The 21,210-nt window shown below is 35.9% G+C and overlaps 1 protein-coding gene across 4 annotated transcripts in view; it reads left to right on the forward strand.

Annotated features, from left to right (window-relative positions):
* ANGPT1 (angiopoietin 1) overlaps positions 1–21,210 on the forward strand; it is a 244,359-nt gene that overhangs the window by 137,581 nt on the left and 85,568 nt on the right. For all 4 annotated transcript variants that reach the window (XM_086695124.1, XM_025922621.2, XM_025922620.2 and 1 more), the window contains 2 exons: positions 5,825–5,980; positions 16,990–17,111. In XM_086695124.1, coding sequence (XP_086551250.1) covers positions 5,825–5,980; positions 16,990–17,111 — 278 coding nt within the window. The remainder of the gene's footprint in view (positions 1–5,824; positions 5,981–16,989; positions 17,112–21,210) is intronic.

Below are 21,210 nucleotides of genomic sequence, written 5' to 3' on the forward strand. Positions count from 1 at the left end.
AACTGTATTGGGAAATGTGGGGTGAGCCAATAATACTGGCAGCCATTATTGTTGACCCAACCTGATGATGTAAGTCTAAGTTTCCCACACATTGAGTGGACATGGCCTGGCATCTGACATTAATTAGTTGTTTCACCTTGTTTTCTATAACCTCTTTGAACCTCAGTCACCACATCTGTAAAATGAGATTTTTGAAGTTCATGATATTTAATGTCTCTTCCAGCTCACTGATTCTAATGGTTTCTTTCTTCCATAAATAGTTAAGTGCTCCTTTAGATACCAAAATGAGAAATGGGATTCATGTCATACATATCAGCACAGAAACTATTTCAAATGTCTGCTAAATAGATCTGTTGTCTAAAAAGACAATTATACTTTGCCATGTGGTAAAAGAAGCAATATACTGGGAGATCTAATAATAGAAATTCTTGCAAATAATATATTTGGCCTCAGGCATCTTTTTAATAAAACCATAAACCTAGATATAGTTGCATTTTCAGTATTGCCACTGATTTATGAAACAATGATATTAGATAAAACTATCAACATTTAAGGCATTTTTTGCATTGTTTTACCTTTTTATTGCTTTTCCATATTTACCCTTTTACTTTATTTCACGGTTGTTTTGCCATAACTGAGTAATACCATATGCACCAACATTCAATGAGAGTCCACTTAATCTACAACATATTTTAAGTGAACAATGCCTTTGTCAATTTTTATAGGGCTTAAAATGTGTTTTTTTCCTTAAGAATTATAAGGAGAAATTCTATTCTTTGTGCTTTAAGATATGCTGTTATTTAAGAGAGCCCTTGAAGTGAAATGATAGAGAATGAATTTCATATGCAAGCATGTCATAATATCACACAGATTTTAGTTCTCATGAACACAAAGCAGCAAGAATTTTGAAGACCCGGTAAGAAAGCTCTCTCAAAACTCTGTCTCATCATGGAAAATAATAGCATTAATTCTCTGCTAGTCATTGGGCAAAAGACATGGGCAAGTAATTTATGACTGAACTACAAATGACTGATAATCTTGACTTCTTAAAAATATTTTTCTCTGTTTATTAATGCAACTTGTCGCACAGCTGACTGTATATTTGCTTTCTTACCCCCTATAACATTTCCCAGAATGTTACAGTCACCAATCTGTGTGAAAATTATTAAATTAAAAAAATGAAAAATTATCTGTCCTTGAACAAGTTTCTCCCCATCTGTTCTGTTTTATGTATTCCCTGAATGAATATTATGTGTTACTGGAATTTGCCTATGACATTGATGGTAGTTTGCTTGTGCTTGATAACTGACTATTCTTTAGAATCAGGCACAACCTGCGGGGTCATCTAGCCTCTTTCAAAGCAACATACCAGTTCTTTCACTGACTCATTGTGTGATCATAGACTTAACTTCCCAGAGCTTGTTTCCTTGTCAGTGAAATAAGGACACATAATACAGTGCCTGGACTGTTATAAGGAGTCAGTGAGCCACATGTTTATAAAAACCTGGTACATACCCAACCTTAGTAGGGGCTTAACATGTTGTTGTTGTTGTTGTTATTCTCTTTGTTATATTTTAGAATAGCTTGCAAGAAACATAATGGGTGGAAGGAAACAAATATGTTATAAACTACATACTAAGAAGAAAAGGTAGGAGCTGAGGAAAGGATTTTTAATGACCAATTGTATTAAAAATGCTAGCAAAGTGAACTTCCCACATAACTGGCCCTAGAGCCTCTCAACTCCCTTCAAATAAACTTGGCCTCCAATATGGTGAAGCGGAGTGAAGTAATCACCCTCTCATGATGCATGTTTTCCTCAAAGGAATGAGTAAATTAATTCTCAGTGAGCTGGCTAAAAATGCGATCAATCGTTCATTCACCAATCAGTCAACCAGCCAGTCCAACAACAGAGCAGTTCCCGCAACTCTGAGGCTAGTGGAACATCAGAAGGTAGAGTTGAGTTGTTCCTTTTATCTCCATTAAGTCACCTAAGGCCTCTGAGCCCTATTTCTTAAACCATAAAATAGAGTCAATACCCTGCATGTAGGGTTGGCATAAGAATCAAGTCAGACAATGTCTATGAAAGCTTTTTGTAAACACTAAATCACCAAACGTAACATTATTTATTTGCTTACACATTATTTATTGTTCATTATCTCATTTCTAATGCCATCGTACCTTCTCATGCTGGCTTTTTAGCCAGTACTTTACCTAGAGTCAGACACTGAGAATGGCAGTATAGTCAAATCATTTTATGATTCAAATTGGGAGTCTCCTACTTTATAATCTATCAGGTCTTGCGGTCAGCAACTTGTAAGCTTAAAACTGACATCTTAGATGTTTCTAAAATATTAAAACTTGAAGTAGCCATCATAGGCTGTGAACATGTTTTTAAAACCAGTAGGGAAAATATGAGGACAATCAAATTTGTTACAAATTTTTTCTGAACCTGGCTGATATGACACATCAAGATGGATTTCACAGTTATACATCTACAGAGGAATGTTGAGAGATAAGATGAAAGTAGCCCTCCTTATTAATCACACATTGTATATTTGACTTCTGCCTCCCTCCTCAGCCTTTAAATCAACTACATCTGGTTTTTGCTACTTAAATGTGCCATTATCGTTTGTATTAAAAGGCAGTTACTCCTACAGAAAGCAGCCCCACTTAATTAAAAAATAATTAACTAGAGTTATATTCATGTTACTCATCACAGCAGCCCAAATAAGAATTTTAGTATAGGTTTTTTACATATTTTTACAGTAGGGTCAGCAGAATTTGGAGACTGTGATGAACGCTTACATAAAGCAGTTATTTTGCTTTGCTGGTGTTACCTTTTACAGTTAAAAAAAAAAAAGCATAGTAGTACAGAATAGAGAGATAGGAGCTAACATAGATAGAGTCACAAAGCAGCTGATCCTTGATGTAGTCACTATATGCCAGAGGGTGTCTTCCTTTATTGGAGACTGAAACACATAACTGTATTACACCCAGAGCAAGTTGAGCTCTGGGAAATAACTCCCACTAACCAACTGCATAAGAAGTTGGTGTATAGGGATGCCTGCTAGCTCAGTTGGTAGAGGACGCACCTCTTGATCTTGGGGTTGTGAGTTCAAGCCCCACGTTGGGCATAGAGGCTACTTAAAATAAACAACCAAAAAACTGATGTATAATTATCACAGAGATCTATATTGAAGCTCACTGCTGAGTGAGTTCTCTCTCAGTAGAGAAATCTACATAGGAAACCAAGTTATTATTTGAGCTTTCTTGATAAGCAGGGAATTTGACATTGAATAAATTCAGTAGTCTAAATCACTGCTACTCAAGGAAGTTGTCGTTTTGCAAACAAGTTAAGAACCTTGCTCCAGAATTCCAGAATGTAAATTAAAGCATTACAGCATCACTTTCTTCATTGAGAAAGTCTTGCTCCTATATTTATATGCACATACACACATACACGTAGTAATAGTGTGCTTAGCAATGTAGGTAATTTGCTTTCTGACACAGTTTCCTCATTTCACGTCACACTGTTCACAAACAGATCTCATATAGGTAATTCTTCTGTGGACCACACTTTGAGAAGCACTGGTCTTTGCCTGAATTAGAATTACATTGGGAAGCGTATAAAATACATAGTTGTCTAGTATATACCCATGAAAATTCTGACTCAGTGTTCTGTTGTCTTGTACCTTCATCTGCATTTAAAAAATGCTTCCCATGTAGCTTTGATAAACATACAAGGTCGAGGAACTACACAATAATATGCAGAGTAATTAAATAGTACTTAGCTGAATAGGTTAGAGATTGAGAACATGGGTTTTGGCGTTGGGAGTTGAGTTATTGTTTTTCTTGGGAAAATTGCTGTGGATTTTGTAGGCCTCAATAGTCTAGCCTATAAAGCAGCTATAACAATACATACCATATAAACTTGTAAGGTTTAAGTGCTGTTATAAAAAGAAAGTACTTAGCTCAATACCTACCACATAGTAGACAATCGATAAATGTCAGCTGTAAATGGCAGGTAATCACCTCCATGATGAAGATTTACCTGCCATTTTTGAGAGTATATTCATTCATAATTTCCAAAAAGAGAGTTAAAGGATGTTATGAAGAAAAGGAAAACATGATGCAGAATCCAAGACAACAGATGCCTGATACTCCGACCTACCTTTCCACTACCTTTCCATTGTTGTTCAAATATGTTAGTTCAATTGGAATAAAGCCAAGGTTAGATGTGGCTTCGTTTAGACCTTACATTTTGTCAAGATAGTTTCTGGATAGCTATTCTAACCTATCAATGTTATATTTGTTTTATAATAAATGTTTGTAAGTTGAATTTTTTTTTCCTCTACTTCTAATTTTGGGAATAAAGGATGAAGGGGAGTTACTTTATATTGACCAAGAACATAGTCAGAATTTATTAATAACAATAAGAGTTTTGATTCTAACCTTTCATTTTCTTTATCTTGGGGCAGATTTATGTTTGATAAATAGAAATAAGCAAGAGACGGTGTTAGAAAGTGAACTGCCAGAGTTGCACAAAGGGGAATTTAGGTTTAGACTTTATTTATTACATGACAATAATATTACTATGGATTATAAAATAGTGGATGCATTATGGTTCACTAAATCAGTAAAAATCACGTAGCTGTTAATGATTTGGAACCCGGCTTATGAAGAACAACTTGGCAGAGCTATCAAGTGGTTAAGAGTGTTGGTATGAAAGTTAAGGACTTCAGCGTTCAAATCCAAGTCTGGCTGTTTTTGTGGTGTGTGGCCTTGGACCTGACTTCTCTGGGATGCAGTTTCCCCATATGTGTAATTGGGTAATAAAATGTAGTCACCACACAGTGGTGGGGGAGAATTAAGTGCACTGACAGGGAGGTGCAGGCCTCTTCTGTGTTTTTCAAGCGTGGTTATACTTAGCTTTATTCTCTCAGGTGTCTAACAACCTCCCTCAGAGTGTCACTTAGGAATTCCCCCTGACCCCTGTGGTATAATTTACTTTACAACCATTGTATTCCCTAAGATGGCACCATAGAGGACTAAATGTTACCCAAGGCAAGGAGGGCAAATGCTGCTTTATAGCTTATACTTTCAGTGCTTTTCTGCTTTTTTTATTTTTTTTTAGCTTTCAAAGGAGCACTGAGAATGGTTTTAGCTCATTCCGTGGCTCTGCAGCTCATTTTGTATACTGTTGCCTATACTTGACTATTCTCTTAAAAGCTTGTGTTTGGGGCACCCACCCTCCTCCCACTGCTTGTGTAATTCCCCTAACCCAGCATGGTCTTTTACTTTTCATTACATGAATGAAAGCAGGAGGCTGAGTTTTTCTGAGACCGGTGGTCAATGTCGTCTATTGAAAGACCAGAGAACCAAGATTTAGATTTAAATGATCGTGCTAAGGCTGCTGCATTCTTGCTGGGTGACCTTGGGCTCATCATTGACCTTGTCTGATTCTGTTTCCTCAGCCATAAATAAAAGCAAACCAAAACAAATCACACAAGACAATGAGGCCATCTGTACCTCACATCTTTGCAGTAAGGATTGAAGGAGTTGTAGAAAATAAGAAAGCACTATCCAAGTGCAAATTTTCATTATGATTGTGAGGATTATATATATGTATCAGTATATAAGGAGTTTGTTAGCAACTGGGTCCCTGTGTGCTCTGCTCCCATTTCCCAACTCCCAGAAATGCAGAGGATCCCTGCCAGATGGCTGATTTGCCAGCTGTGTCTTGTTTTGTCATTGTAAATATTACATGCTCCAACTGAGAAGCTTTGCTTATAATGTAGTATGTTTTGTCCTTTATCTCTTGCAGATTGAGAATTACATTGTGGAAAATATGAAGTCGGAGATGGCCCAGATACAGCAGAATGCAGTCCAGAACCACACGGCCACCATGCTCGAGATAGGAACCAGCCTTCTCTCTCAGACCGCAGAACAGACCAGAAAGCTGACAGATGTTGAGACCCAGGTACACCCCTGGGCCAGAGTCGACAAACTCTTAACTGAGCAGAATTTTTTCCCCTTTAGCATACTCCATAAACACAGAGCACATTTCAACCACTGAGATTGGGGAAACATACACATTTTTGTTTATTGGTAATAACAACAATGACTGCCTGACATGCTATGCATGTTTCTTTTGATTTAATGAAGGTTGGTAGATGTAGCTTTGTGTGTGTTTGCAAAAACAGGACTGGCAAAGGACTTAATCAGCATTTAAATTCAAATAAACACTGCAGCTACCAACTATGATATGATATGTGTCAAACAAAATAACCATTTGGGTCAAATTGGTGCCTTTGATGTACATTTTTGACCTGTCTTGTTTCGCCTCTGATAATACACTAGCCATATGGCACCTGCAGAGTATTTATGCGTTCAGTAGATACACAGGAAAACCAAAATTAACTTAGCAGCAATGTGTAGTTATATATATATATATATATATATATATATATATATATATATACACACATATATGTATATATATATATGTGTATATATATATATATATGTATATATATGTATATATATATATATATATAGTGCCATGGACAACAACATACTTCTTTATGTACAATCATACTTATTTCAGTACAGATCAGTAAAATGCCCTTTAGTCAGCACTGTCACAAACCTACTATTACAGTTCAGTGAAAATCTTTTTGATGATTTGAAGATGATTTCTTGGTCCCATTTTAACCATGGAAGTAGTTGTTCCCATTACTATTCTGAAACCCAGGGGATGATTCTATCCTAGTGTAGTTGATTTCTGGAATTGAAGCTGAAATAAATTCTTAAAAGATAAACTGAGGCACATTGAATTGTCAAGAGTTCATTTGGGCATACATCAATTGAAATTGAGCAGTGTTTAGCTAAAAGTGGTTAGGAACATTCCACTGTGGGAGCTACAGGAAAGGTTGTAACAGAGAAGATGTGGAAGCAAATCAAGGAAATTATTTGATTGATGAGAGCCCAAGCAGTGGCCTTATTTCAGGAAGCCTCGCTGGCTGTTTGTGATTGGTTGTTCTCAATTTTCATTTTCTTCGATTCGGATGCACTGACTCTGGCTTAGGCTTTGATTTACTTAATGTAGGTTACTGAGGCATTAGAGCCACCTCAGTCTAATAGTCTCCTTATTTAATTATTTTAACAATATAAATTAAAAAATAAGATGCAACCTTATTTCCATTTTATTTTGTTTCTGTTAATGACATCACAGATCATATAATGATATTTAAAGATAAATAACAATGACAATTTATCTGGATGGAGCATTATATGTTATACAAACAGCTTTCCCATGTACAAATAATATTTATGAAAACCATTCAAAGCAGACAAGAGGTCAGAAATTTTGAGCAATTTTTTCACACTGATACAGCTAGTGAGTTGAATCGGCACTCTCATTCCTTTCCTTTTTTTATCTCTCTGGATTAGTAGTACTAATAATTAAACTAATTAAATAAGAACTTAAATGTGGATTACATTGGAGCAGTAAACCACATGGGCTTTGGAAAGTATTTTTTGCTGCACACTATTATCAGATAACTACAGGGGATGGGGAAGGGGAAGCTACATGTTATAACTAAAAAGTATGAGACTTTATATAATCATTTATTATCATACTAAACAAGTATGGTGATCTATGAACATTGGCTTCTTATGGTATAAATAATATGAGAGTATTTTCTCTTGCTTTTTTTTTTTTAGAACAGAATATTCACCTTCTCCTACAAAGCATTCTTTATATTCAGAAACTGAAACAACACAACCATACTTGACACAACCATACTTGAGTGAATATTTGAAATTTTTATACATTTATGAGTTTTAATGACTTACATGGCAGTGTTTTATTTTTTTCCATCCCCCAAATCCTTTTGAGTTATTTTTACTCATTTTCTACCTAGAAGTTGGAGTTGTGGTGGGGGGGGGGGGGGGGTGGGGAGGGGGGGAGTCCCATTGTCAGCATCTTAATGTACAAATTGTACATTAGATTTTAAGAGATAAAAACTTGTTCTGCATCCTAAAGGCTAAACAATATTTACTTTATGGAAAATAGTACAGAAAATTTGTAGGAAAAAAACGGCCTTACAGGGAACAGCTAAAACTAAAGAGTCATTAAAGGCCAATTAAAGTTTATTAGTTACTCCAAGAAGAATTTCAAGATAGATAAAACCTGCAAAGTATCTTAAAAATCACAAATCTATCTGAACTTGTGATGAGAGACAGGTAGAGAAGGAAGACAGTAGCTCAGACCAACTATGTTCTACCTTAAGAAGTAAATCCTGGGAGTTCTTTTCATTTGCATTTTGTTTATTTTTTTAAATTTATTAATTTATTTATTTTGTGAGAGAGGAAACATGAGTGGGGGAGGGATAGAGAGAGAATCCCAAGCAGGCTTCATGCTGTCAGTACACAGCCAGACCCACAAACTGTGAGATCTTGACCCGAGCAGGAGTTGAACACTTAACTGACTGAGCCAACTGGGTACCCCTTCATATTCATTTTAATGTCTTCTAATTGTGCTACTGTAAAGCTGTTTTCATGTGAATGTGTACACATGTGGTGCTCTGTTGAACCTTTGCAACAGGCCTTGTTTGTTCTACTTAGACATAGCCATTCAAGTGCACTCAAGTACAAATGCAGGGGCAAGTTTGCAGAATGAATCCTAAATTGTTTCTTAATCTAAATGCATTCTATTCTTTAATAATCAGCATTTATAAACGAATAGACCCTTTGGGCTATCCAAGTATGCTCCTACATTTTTGTTCCATGTTAATTCTCCTTTGTTTCACATTGGTAAGTGCTACTTTTCCTACACTGACTTCAGGTTCTCAATTATTTTAGGAACTTATATCAATGGTTTTGCAACATATTTTAGTGTTCTAACTTTTACATGATAATGGTATAAAGACAAGTAACTTACTGCTTTCTAGTCCGCTGTCTAGACCTTCCAGAACTTAACAAAAGGTGGCAGAAACATGGTTTTACTGTAATGGCAATTAAAAATACTTATGTGTTTAACAAGCACCGTAATCAGAAAAGAAATAGATAATGAGCACGTCTAAATGACCCTGCTAGCCACAGTGGTGAGAATCAGGTGCCAACACCATGCCCGTACCTTCCTCTTCAGCCTAGCTTGTAGTGTTTTTCTCACTCTGTTATCAGTTTGTACCAATATCTCCTTTACTTCCAGTTCCTCTTTCCAAGTGTGCACTATGAAGGAGTTAGTTTCAGACATTATTCATGTCCCTTCCTGTAGTGGAAGTCTATTTCTGACTTCTCCCACGGGCCTATTTTGATTAGAGGTACACTAATAGACAAACTGTATTAACATTCACCTCTCTTAATAGGTGTTTGGCTCTGTTCTAAGCAATTTTACATATATTAGCTACTTAATAATTAAAAAAAAAATCCTGTGGGGTAGGTACCACCATCATCCCTTATATGTAAGTGATGAATCACTAAACTGTATTCCTGAAATCATTATTACAATATATGTAAACTAAATTTAAAAATTAAATTTAAATAAAATAGAATTTAAATAAATTTAAATGAAATTTAAAAATTAGAAAAAAATATAGTAAAGATGTGGGAACTGAAATCCAGAGAGGTGAAGCAACTTGTCCTGAGTGAAACAACTAGTGGTAAATGTTAGAGCAAAAATTTTACCCCAGGAAGTCTGACATCACAATCTATATGCCTTACTGGCTCCCTTTGTGTCTATTCTGCCTCTCTCAAGGTTCCTTTCTCTCTTTAAGGTTGTAGAAACTAAATGGGCCCAAGCAGAGGGTAAGATGGAAATCAGAAAAGACGAAAGTAATGTGAACCTAATAGTAGCAGCTGAAAGTTTTCTATAAATGATAAGGATACTGCTGCTGTTGCTGTTCTGCTGCTGCTGATGGCACCACCAATTATTGCCATTTTGCCGTGTGCCTGCACATCGTCTCATGTGATCCTAGAATCCAGTGTTATCCTTGCCATTTGCTGGCTGTGTAACTAACTATAGGGCAGTTCCTTAGACACTTAGCCTATGTTTCCTCTAATTTCCAATTATTTATATAGGAACCATAGTCTTAGGAATGGAATTTAACCAAATTTTAAAAGGTATATTTTGAGTGTCTTCTTAATGCAAGAGGTTTTAATAGGTACTGTATAGAATACAATAAGTAAAGCAATCCTTATCCTCAGGTAGCTTAATTGAGTTAATGTGGCAAAACTTGTCTAAACCATTTCTTCCTTAACTTTCCATCAAATAAGTTAGCTATGAAGCCATTTCTTATTGCCATAAAAATGCATCTTTCCAGTCTCCTACTGTGGGGGTTTCATTGACCAATGACCCCAGCTGCTGTACTCTGAAATCCATCACTACGTTGATGCAGAAGGCACAATTCCCAGTGACACGTTGTAGTAGCAATACTTAGTCAGACCTGCCCCTGGGAGCTGTTGGACTCCACTGACACATGACTTTGGCTAAGGGCTCTCCCTCAGCCTTGCTGAACTTTCTCACAGCTTCCCTGGAGGCCAGGATTTCCACTCAATCTTCTTTCCTTCCCTTTCTTCTTCACTGTGATTAGACCTGCATCCTAGTCAGAAGGTGCTCCTAGACACCTCTGTCTTCTTCCCAACTTTCCTTTACAGGCATTCCCCCTAATAAATTTCTTATATGTGTAATCTCATTTTGTCATCTCCTTGTCAGAGGTCATACACCTGTTGTTTGGACTTCAGTTGTACAATTGCAAGTTTAAGCCAGTTCAGGAACAGATTAGTCAATGAGCATCAGTCTCTAGATAGAAATAGGTTTGAGAAGGCAGCTCTCAAAGTTGAGCCACTGGATCTCTTCAACTTGAAGAGAGATAGTTGAATAAATATTTAACCTTGGCCTAGTTAAAATGGCAGTAAAATGAATTTGCTAATGGGTCATCCAAGAAAAATACCCTGGTAATTAACTTTCTCACAAGGTCTGGAAAAAGTATTTGATAACCCATTTGAAGAGGTCTCAGTGAACTATGACCCACAGGTCAAATTTGAATTGCCAGCTCCTTTTATAAATAAAGTTTTTATTGAATACAGCTACACTCATTCATGTATATGTTGTGTATGGATGCTTTCCCAATAAATTTGAGTTGAGTAGTTGTACCAGAAACCATATAGCCCACCAATATATTTATTATCTGTCCCTTTATAGAAAAAGCTGGCCACCCCTTGTACTAGGATACAAATTTCTAGAGAGCAAGGATTTTCTCTGTCTTGTTCACTGCTCTTTTTATAACATCACTTGGTACACAGTAGGTTCTCAATAAATGCTTGTCAAATGATTATATTAACTAATACTAGTCCCTTAATTTCTGTAGATTTCGGCCCAGTGCTCCTAAAATCAAAGGTAGTGTCCTAAAGATTATATGTTGATTATTCTTTATACCCATAAATAGCTGATGGGTCAGAATAGGACTTTGAATAGAAGCACTCTACCGCAAAGTTACTCTGACCAACTAAGAACATTGGATGACAGCATTTTCTGTATACTCTAAGAAGCATGAGAAATTTGGCCACTTTCCTGCTTCATAGTGCTAGTTTAGTGTTGGAGTGGGGAGAGGAGAGAAATCAGATATCATTAGCCATGACAAGCAGAAGATGTCGATGTCATGGTGATTTGAAAGAAACAATTTCAATAGCCATGAGTCTATTGACTGAGGGAAGGTACCTTTCTTAGCCAGAGTGAAGCTGCTTGTGTACAGCTACATGAGCCTGTAGGAAAGAAGTCAGACTCCGGAGACAAACTACCTGGGTTCCATTCTGACTCCTCTGTGCATTAGCTCTGTAATATATGCACTGTCTGTACTAAACTCCATAACCCAATGAGATTTTCCTTGTGCTATTTATATATAATATAAATAAAATATAAAATATTACAGATAACAATTAGATAGTATTAATTCAGTAACATTATCGTGACTAAGAGTAACAGTAACTCTCTAAGATTAGCTAATTTTCACCTTCAAATTTCCTTGATTGTTCTACAAAAATTTTCATAGGTGTTTTATTTTTTTTTTTAAGATGTAATATAGTCCCTTTTAATTTGGAGCACTCTTTCGATTTTTTTTTTTCTTCAGGTTTTTAAGACACCGGGCCCATTGTTTTTGTAAAGTGTCCCATATTCTGAACTTCTCTGAGTATTTCTTTGTGATGCATTTTAACTTATTCATTCTACACGGTTCCTTTAAACTGGAAGCTAAGTCTAAAGGCTCAATCAGATTGAGTTGAACACTGTGGTGGGAGTTCTTTGTAGAATTACTCACCACTCCCTATTATCTGGAAGCACAAATGCCAGCTTGCCGCACTCTCAGTGATGCTATTTTAACTCAGGGTAGAAGCATCCATGTCTCGCCATCTTAGTTGTCTACTTTCCCTTTGGAAAGTAGCAGATAACCTGGAGGGGGTACTTTGTCACACTGCCCACTATTGACCACATAAATTCTTTCACCAAGTTTTAAAATGGTGATCTTCTGATTCCTTGAACACATAGCAGCCTTTATTCCATTGTAAAAATCTAATTATCAAGACATCATATTTTGTGTTACATTTTTCATTTGAAAAACAAAATTAAAGTAAAAAGAAGTATAAACTACAAACAAAGCTGATTTCAAAGCTAACATGCTAAGAAGGAAATGTTCTTTTGTGGGAGATTTTCCTTTTAAGCAAGATCAGAGGCACTCTTAAAAGTATTAAAGGGAAGCTGGCTGAAATTCTCTAACTCACTTTGGTTGCAAAACTAGTAATTTTTATTTAAAAATTTTTATTTTTCAATGAAAGAACTAACATTTTAGAGTTCATAACTTCTCAGTTTCAAGTCTTACGTCTTACATAAGGAAGATACCCCTCCCTCCTTCCTTCCTTCCTTCCTTCCTTCCCTTCTTTCTTTCTTTCTTTCTTTCTTTCTTTCTTTCTTTCTTTCTTTCTTTCTTTCTTTCTAGATGTACATTGGAATATGTTTAGGCTAAACAAAATGAAATGTCTTAGTCATTTTAATGGAACACTTAGATTATTGCTAAGCAGCAAGTTTCACAGACACATGGCAAGAAAGTAGCCAATTTATCATAGTTTCTTGTACAATTCTCATGGTAGCTCGTTTTTGAACTGTAGGCCTGTGTTAATACATCAGTGGAGAGAATTGAAATAAAGTGGTTATTTGGTCAAAGTGATGGGAAAATAAGAGAAGGGATTGGCATTTGTTCTCAGGAGTGACCTGAGATGACCTGACACCTAGCCTGGACTAAGTGAGATTTGAGATCTGTCTCTCTCCTCTTATATTCAGATGCTTCTTTAGATTTAGATTTTAGATTGTTATCATTGAAGGCCCACTTAACATTCACATGGCCTGCTACCCTCTCCCTGACAATGACCCAACTTGAAAAATAACTCACTGTCCATTGTATAGTATATCATCCAACAAATAGCTCTGACTGTGCCAGTATGCCACCCATGCTGAGCACTGGCAGTTTGGAGGGCTCCAGATGGAGTAGTCCTGTCTCTGTGTAACTGACATCCTCCTGGGGGTAGAGAAACAGCAAATGAGCGAACAGAAGATAATTTCCAATAGTGATGATTTTATAAAGCCAATAAAACAAGGGTGACTTGATGGAGGATGATGGGGAGTTATATTTCAAACAGTTGCCAGGAAGGGCCTCCATAAGGAAGAATTGATTGATAAGAAATCAGCCATGCATCTGGGATATGGTGGGCAACTGCAAATGCAAAGGCCCTGAGGTAGCAATGAATTTGGCATGTTGGGGTGGCAAGAAGAAGGACAATGTGGTTAAAGCATAATAAAACAAGAAAGGGAATGGCAGGATGAGATCTGAGAAGTAAGTAGTGTTCTGATCACATAGGACCATGTGGGCCAGGCTAAGAACTTTGGAATTTATTCACATTGCAAAGAGAAGCAATTAACAGATTTAACATTGGTGATGACATAAGGTGACGTACGTTTTTAAAAAGATCATTCTGGTGTTATGTAGCAAACTGACTGGAGGTAGGACAAAGTGGAGAAAAATTAGGAACTGTTATAGTCTCCAACTTACGTATAGACAGCTTCATTTTTAATTTTAGATAGCTCAATTCTCTTCTCAGTGTTCTCTAAATATATATATATTATAATATATAATATAGTAATAATACTATACTGTATATAATAATATATTATATAATCTATTATTATATATTATATACTATATATTATAATATATAATTATATAATTATATAATATATTATATAATCTATCATATAATATATTATATATTATATTATAAATCATATAATATATTATATACTATATATTATATTATAATATATTATAATAATAATACTATACTGTGTCTAATAATTAGTATAGTATAGTATAATAATATATAGTATAGTATTACTATACTATATAAATTATATATAAATTATATAATTATTACTATACTATATATAATATAGTATTAATATAATACTATACTATATATAGTATTATATATAATTATATGTATAATAATATATATTATATAGTAATTCTAGTTAATAAACAAAAAACTTGCATAGAAAAAATATGTTTACCAGTTCAAAATTAAATTGTGTGTATCCCCAATCCTTACATTCTCTACCATTCTCTCCTCTGGTCTGCTTTGAACTCTGTCCTCAAATCCCAGTTCCTCTTGCTTCTGTTTTTCCTCAAATGAAGTGACTCAGTAGAGGAAAATATTTTTTTTAACTCTAAAACACTCCATAAGTATTGATTAATAGTAGTAACTTTTAGATTGGCTTTCAGATCTATATTTATGACAATTTTATGAATGAATCATAGAAACTTCAAACTTTTTGTTGTTTATTTATTTTTGAGAGAGAGAGAGAGAGAGAGTGCAAGTGGAGGAGGTGCAGAGAGAGGAGGGGACAGAGGATCCAAAGTGAGCTTCATGCTGACAGCAGCGAGCCCAACTAGGCTCGGACTCATGAACATCGAGAACATGACCTGAGCCAAAGTTGGTTGCTCGATCGACTGAGCCACCAAGGTGCCCTGAAACTTCGAACTTTTTTAAAGCACAAATGCCCCATCTTGCTATTTTCTTGCCCACTCCTTCACCATCCAACACGTCACCCCTCCCCCACCATGGGACTGAGACCCAGGTGAGGAGAGTGGGATCAAGTCATGCAAAATGAAATAACACATGTGCAGAGGCAGATCCTGTCTTTATTTTAAAATTATACTATGTTCAGCATGGATATTTTTGCACTAATTTTGATCTTTCAAAATGTTGCATTAAAATATTATCTTGATTACTGAATTTCTTGACATCTTAAATTTTACAACTGAGAAAATTGCCTCTCTCATCTCTCCCTAGTTCTTGTCCTCCTCTCTTGCAAATCCATCCCCTTCCCCCACAACCTCTCATAGCCCAAGTCTAACCCTGGTCGTATCAGTATATTTTGAAAAGGTTATGTGCATCTGATGTAATCCCAGGTTTAGACCTGCTACAGAAGAGGAGGAAAGCTCTAATAGTGTCATTTTTAGAGGAGGACCTATAGATTGATATTGATCCTCCAGAAGGATTTCCAGGTCCCTTTCAAAAAGTAATTCTTTTTTTTTTTAAGGTTTTTTTTTTTTTTTTTTTTTTTAATTCTGAGAGACAGAGAGAGAGAGCACAAGTTGGTGAGGGGGAGAGAGAGAGAGGGAAAGAGAGAATCTCAAGCAGTCTCCATGCTGTTAGTGCAGAGCCCGACATGGTACTTGAACCCACAAACCTCCACAAACTGTGAGATCATAACCTGAGCCGAAACCAAGACCTGGGTGCTTACCCAACTGAGCCACCCAGTAAGAAAAGTGTGATGGTTTTAAATTTTCAAATGACATAGGAAGCTTTTAAGCTAATTATACTTTTTTTTTCCTTGCTTTGTTTACCACCCTTAGAGAAGACTCAGGTAGAAGGGGTGGACACAACAGAGATAGGGAGGCATAAAGACAGTGGCACAGTTTGAAGGCATCTTATAGGATTAAAGTGTGTGATGTGTTTTTTTGGAGAATGAACCCAAAGCCTTTGGGCTTATGACTCACAGACTCATGCTATATTAAAGCCTGACTAGCAACATGAGTCTTGATGATTCAAGATAAGTTGAACATTTATATTTTCTAGAGTACCCAGTGTAGTGCAGTTGAAAAGAATACTACAGTCTGTCTTCAGTGCAATCTGGGTTCCTGGTCCCTTCATTTGCTCAGATGAAGACCCAAGATGGTTTAACTAAACCTCTTAGTGTTCTGTGTAGAACATTAAAGTTAGAGTCACACTATCTGGGTTCAGAACCCAGTCCTTCCCTTGGTTCCTGCATCAGTTTTGGCCTCTCTCTGAACCTTAATTTCCTCATTTATAAAGTGATTGTAGCAATTCTTCCTTAGTGTGTTATGTGCCCATGTCCATAAAATGACATGATATCTGGAAGGGCTGGCATGACCTAATATGATAGTTATTCAATAACTTTGTAGTCATTAATCTGTCTAAACTATGTCAAGAGCTGTTTACACATTTATAATTAATTTTTTTAAGGTAAGGGATCGAAGCAGGCAAATTTTACTTGCCTATTAGCTATTAATTGTTGTACACAATATCTAAGACTTTATAATAATTCTCATCATATAAATATTGGAGGCAAGCAGCACAATAGAATAATATCCTAGGGATTCAGGACATGAACATTTATATATGAACATGGATTTAACAATTCAATTTTCTCATTCAACTGCAACCTCAGTCTCGAATGAATACAATGATTAGGACACATTGTAAAACATTAATTAGTAGAATGTAGACCATTTAATTAATTATTCTGGAAGAAGTATCATTTTAAAAGGAAACACAGCTAAATGAAAAACTAAAACTTCTTTTCAGTCTTTGTGATTGAAGTTTGAAATGTTTTTATCTTTTATCTTTTATCTTGAGGTACTAAATCAAACTTCTCGGCTTGAAATACAACTGCTAGAGAATTCATTATCAACATACAAGCTAGAGAAGCAGCTTCTTCAACAGACAAATGAAATCTTAAAGATTCATGAGAAAAACAGGTGAGGATTGTTGTATTCCAAATATTTACAGGTGTACTTATTTTTATCCTTCACCTTTCTGTCAACACTTAAAAAAAAAGATTGAGGTGGTTTGCAAAAATGGAAATATAGAGGCAATATAAGAAGAATAATACTGTTGCTTACACTCTTGAAACATTTGCTTTTTATAACTTTTAGCACTAATTTATCTAATGTTTAGTTGTGCAAATTCTACCATATCCACAAAAATTGATTCTATGATTGAATTCAGTGACACAAAATAGTGACAGTTTTCAGCAGGATGAAATCTGTAGCAATAGAGGAAAAAACTAGTCTCTGAAACTCTATAACTTGAATTGTCACTCTATCTGCCCTTAAACTTTCACAAAACTACAAGATTGTTGAATTCAGAGATCTTGCACTAGAGAGAAGCAGATTTTATTTTTCCCAGAAAATTATTTACGTGTAAAGCTAATTTAAGAGTTGCTCACCCCCCCCCCCACCCCGGCCTTTTCCCCATTTAAAGTTATTTACTCTGGATATAATAATTTATTTAGTTTTATAGATTTGTTTTATAAACTGTGAATCATCTCAGGTAAGTGAAATGGGACTTAAAGATCACCCCAGAGGTGGGATGGCATATAGACTATATCATTTTGAAGTTATTGGCATTCATGGTGGATAATTCAATCAAAGCAATGACCTCTGTAGGACAAATGCATTGCTTGTTAAGTGGCTTCTGGATATTTGGATGGCTTGAAGACGTTTCAGTTTTTGTCCATTATATTGGGTTTAAAACCATTGTGTTGCTAGAAACTAGTTCAATACCTTGTGTCATTAGAACTAGAGTTTCCATCATGTTTCTCACCAGGAAGTTACCTACGAGGACTGCTGGTTCTCTTACTTTACAGATGAGGGGATAGACTTAGTGGAAGTGAGTGATTTGTCCAAGGTTACACAGCTTGCTGGTAGCACAGCTGGGAATGTAATTCAAGTTTCTTTCTTCCTAGCCCTGCTCTTTCCACTGTAGCACATGTTCTTTCAATACCACTATCTGCAGCCTTGAAAGATTCCCTAACTATACACTAAAAGTAGCCCTTAGTGACAACAATTACAGTGGAACTTATACATGAAGAAGATAAACCTGGCTGTTGATTTAGAATCTGAAAGGGGTCATGCATACTCTATGACTTGTATTTCTAAGTTTTACATTTATTTATCTTTGTACTGTGTCACGGGGTAAACTGTATAACTATAAATAAACTTGACAGGACTTGACCCTGAACTGGTTGCATAATGAAATGTTTTGGAATTGAAAATCCTGCTGAAAAGTACCATTTATTCTCCTGCTGTTTCACAGTAACCAGACATATACATGTAGCAGGTATATTTTACTTCAACCATCCCTCGGTTTTAGGGTCCCACCATGCTTTAACTTGGTTGCTAAAAGTGAACCCCCTTATAGTCATGTATTTCAATATGCTACTATGAAAGCTTTGTCTAGGAATGGATAAGTAAAATGAAGTTTTTACCTTATTTTTCAGTTGTTTTTATAATTACGTAAATAACAGACCCTTAATGTAGAAAAAGGAGAAAGTACACAAAATAAAATGAAAAACCACAATCCTGACACATTGAGAAAGCTGCATATGTTGCTATATGTTATATAAAAACATATATTTTTTGTGGAAAGCTGTGTCATGCTATACACACTGTTTTTCAGCCTGCTTTCTTTGGAAACAGATATCTTTTCTCATGAATAAATATTCATCTAATATCATTCTTAATAATTGCATGGTATTTCGTTTTAAGGTGTAACCTAGGGTGCTTTCAGTCTCTCACTAAGTATGTTACCATATATGATTTATCTTTTAAAAAGTTGTCAGTATGAATCTACATTCTTCAGTTCTTCCCCTGCTGATATGTGTATTATCTCTTGGTCTGCATCTGACACTTGAGCTGTCAGGATACCATAAAAAAACCCGGGAGGACTAAAAGGTCTCACTCTTAACTACAAAAACAACTGCTGTCCCTTAAGTGTCACGTACTCAGCTCTCTCTCTCTCCCTCTCCCTCTCTCTAGGTGGCTCTGCCTCTTTCTCTTTCCCTCTTTTCTTCTCATATTCATTCTTTCTTTTCCTTTTTCTTCTTCTTTTTCTTTTCTTCTTCTTTCTTTTTATTTTTTCTTAAATATATCCCTTCTATCTTATTTCCAAATCATTTTGTGTTTTTTGTTTTTCCATCATAATTCTTGATATGGCACGCAGTATCATTTCCTACTATGGAATTCTCACCATGAAATTGTCTGTTGAAGGGAACCTGCTTACAAGCTGTTCTCTCTATTCCATTGGTAAAGCTGAGTCAAGGTTCAAGCACTTGAAAGACCTCTGCTTCAGGCCAAGTAAAAGAGGCTTGTCCTGGGCCATAGCCTCTCAGAGGAGGCTCCTTATCCCCAGCACATACCTGCCTTCTGCTGATGGATTTTTTTTCCCTTATTAAATTCTAATTTCTAAGGAAAATTCAGGCCTTCTTATATTACAAATCACAACACTTATTGCTAGTGATGGTTTTTTCAGAGTTGTAACAATTCCTTTTTCCAGAAATATAACTATTTCACAATGAATTCAGGGATTTAGGTTTTAACTTGAAATTTCTCTGTGCTCATGCCTGAAAAAACTTACATGCATCCTTTCCTCCTACTCTGCACTCCTCTCTCTCTCTCTCTTTGACACTCAAATATAGCATTGCTTCACCTGTGGTTCCTGAGGGCATTTTTCTATCAGTGTGCCCTATCTCCTGACATTGCTGTATCTCTGTAGTAATCTGTGTCTTCGTGTTGAAGGGTCAAATGTGTTTAGCGGAGGGTTGGTGGAATATTTGTTCTTAAACCAGGTATAGTCTTCTATGAACCACTTAAAGTAAAATGTGCTTTACTTTATTGAAAAAAAATATCCTTTTGTGATGTACAGCATACTTCCCCTGTTGTGTTTATTGTTATTGTTTATTTCCCTATGTGAAATGAAATTATAGGAATTCTGCTTAGCACTTTCTAGAGCAACAAAGAATTACTACCCGCCCCCCAACACCATTTAAGTGGATTGAAGGTCAAAGTCATACATTAAGCTGTTTATATATTTTTAAAGAAGCTTATTGATTATCCCTACCTATTCCTTAAATAAATCTTAATCCTCCAAATGTAGCAAAAAGCTATTTCTACATTTAGGCATGTCTGAAATGTAGGAACAACATGCCTTTAGTTGGCCAGGTCTGGTTTGGATCAGCTAATACACTTTGCAAAGGGGATTATCTAAATTAAGCTTTGCTTCCTCCCCATGGAATGTCAGGGGTTGTGTCTGGGTGTGTGACTTACCAGCTTTGAGTGTGATGGGGCCTCAGCTGCCAAGTCGGTGAGCTGGCCCTTATGAGGGTCCACCACTTCTTTGGCAGAACAAGGAGGAATATTTTATGGACGGGATTATACTACACAATCATGCTGAGAGGTCCTGCTGATTTACATCCTGACAAATTAAATGCATCACTTGTAGGGTTGAAAAAGGATTTTGGGGCTCATTAGATTCACTTCTTTATCCACTAAATGGCCAAAGGCACAAAGCAAGAATAGGATTAGCAACATTTGCTCTACTGTTTGTTTTCCTAACAGTCTAGTAGGGGGTGACTCCAAAAAGCTTCCAGTTTGCTTTCTTTAGGAATTTTTTTTTTCTTTTGTTGGATGCTATCCTAATCTTACAATGGTTTTGTTCCTTACCTCAAGGAAAGAGCATTTGGAAGTAAGAGATGAGTAATTGGCCCATGTAATTGAAATTATCAACCAAGAACCCAAGAAATTATTAATGTTTACCTTGCACATAGAGGGCTGGATCACAAAGTGGAACATGTAATTGTCAACTTTTATTAGATTCCTCTAGTATATTTCCTGTCAAGTCAACTCAAGACCATAGAAAAGAGAGATGGATGGGGAAAGATATCATAGTTCAAATCCTTAGAGCTGAACCAAATATGTAACTGAATATTTTGATCTAAAAGTTTGGTAAACTGATTGGGTTTCAAGACACCTGTCCATCTCTGTCTTAACCCCAACTTTTTCCAAGGTGGGAGCAGAG

The sequence above is a fragment of the Puma concolor genome, chromosome F2, assembly GCF_028749965.1.
Source record: "Puma concolor isolate L17-30 chromosome F2, mPumCon1.1.hap2, whole genome shotgun sequence".
NCBI classification, from domain to species: Eukaryota; Metazoa; Chordata; class Mammalia; order Carnivora; family Felidae; genus Puma; species Puma concolor.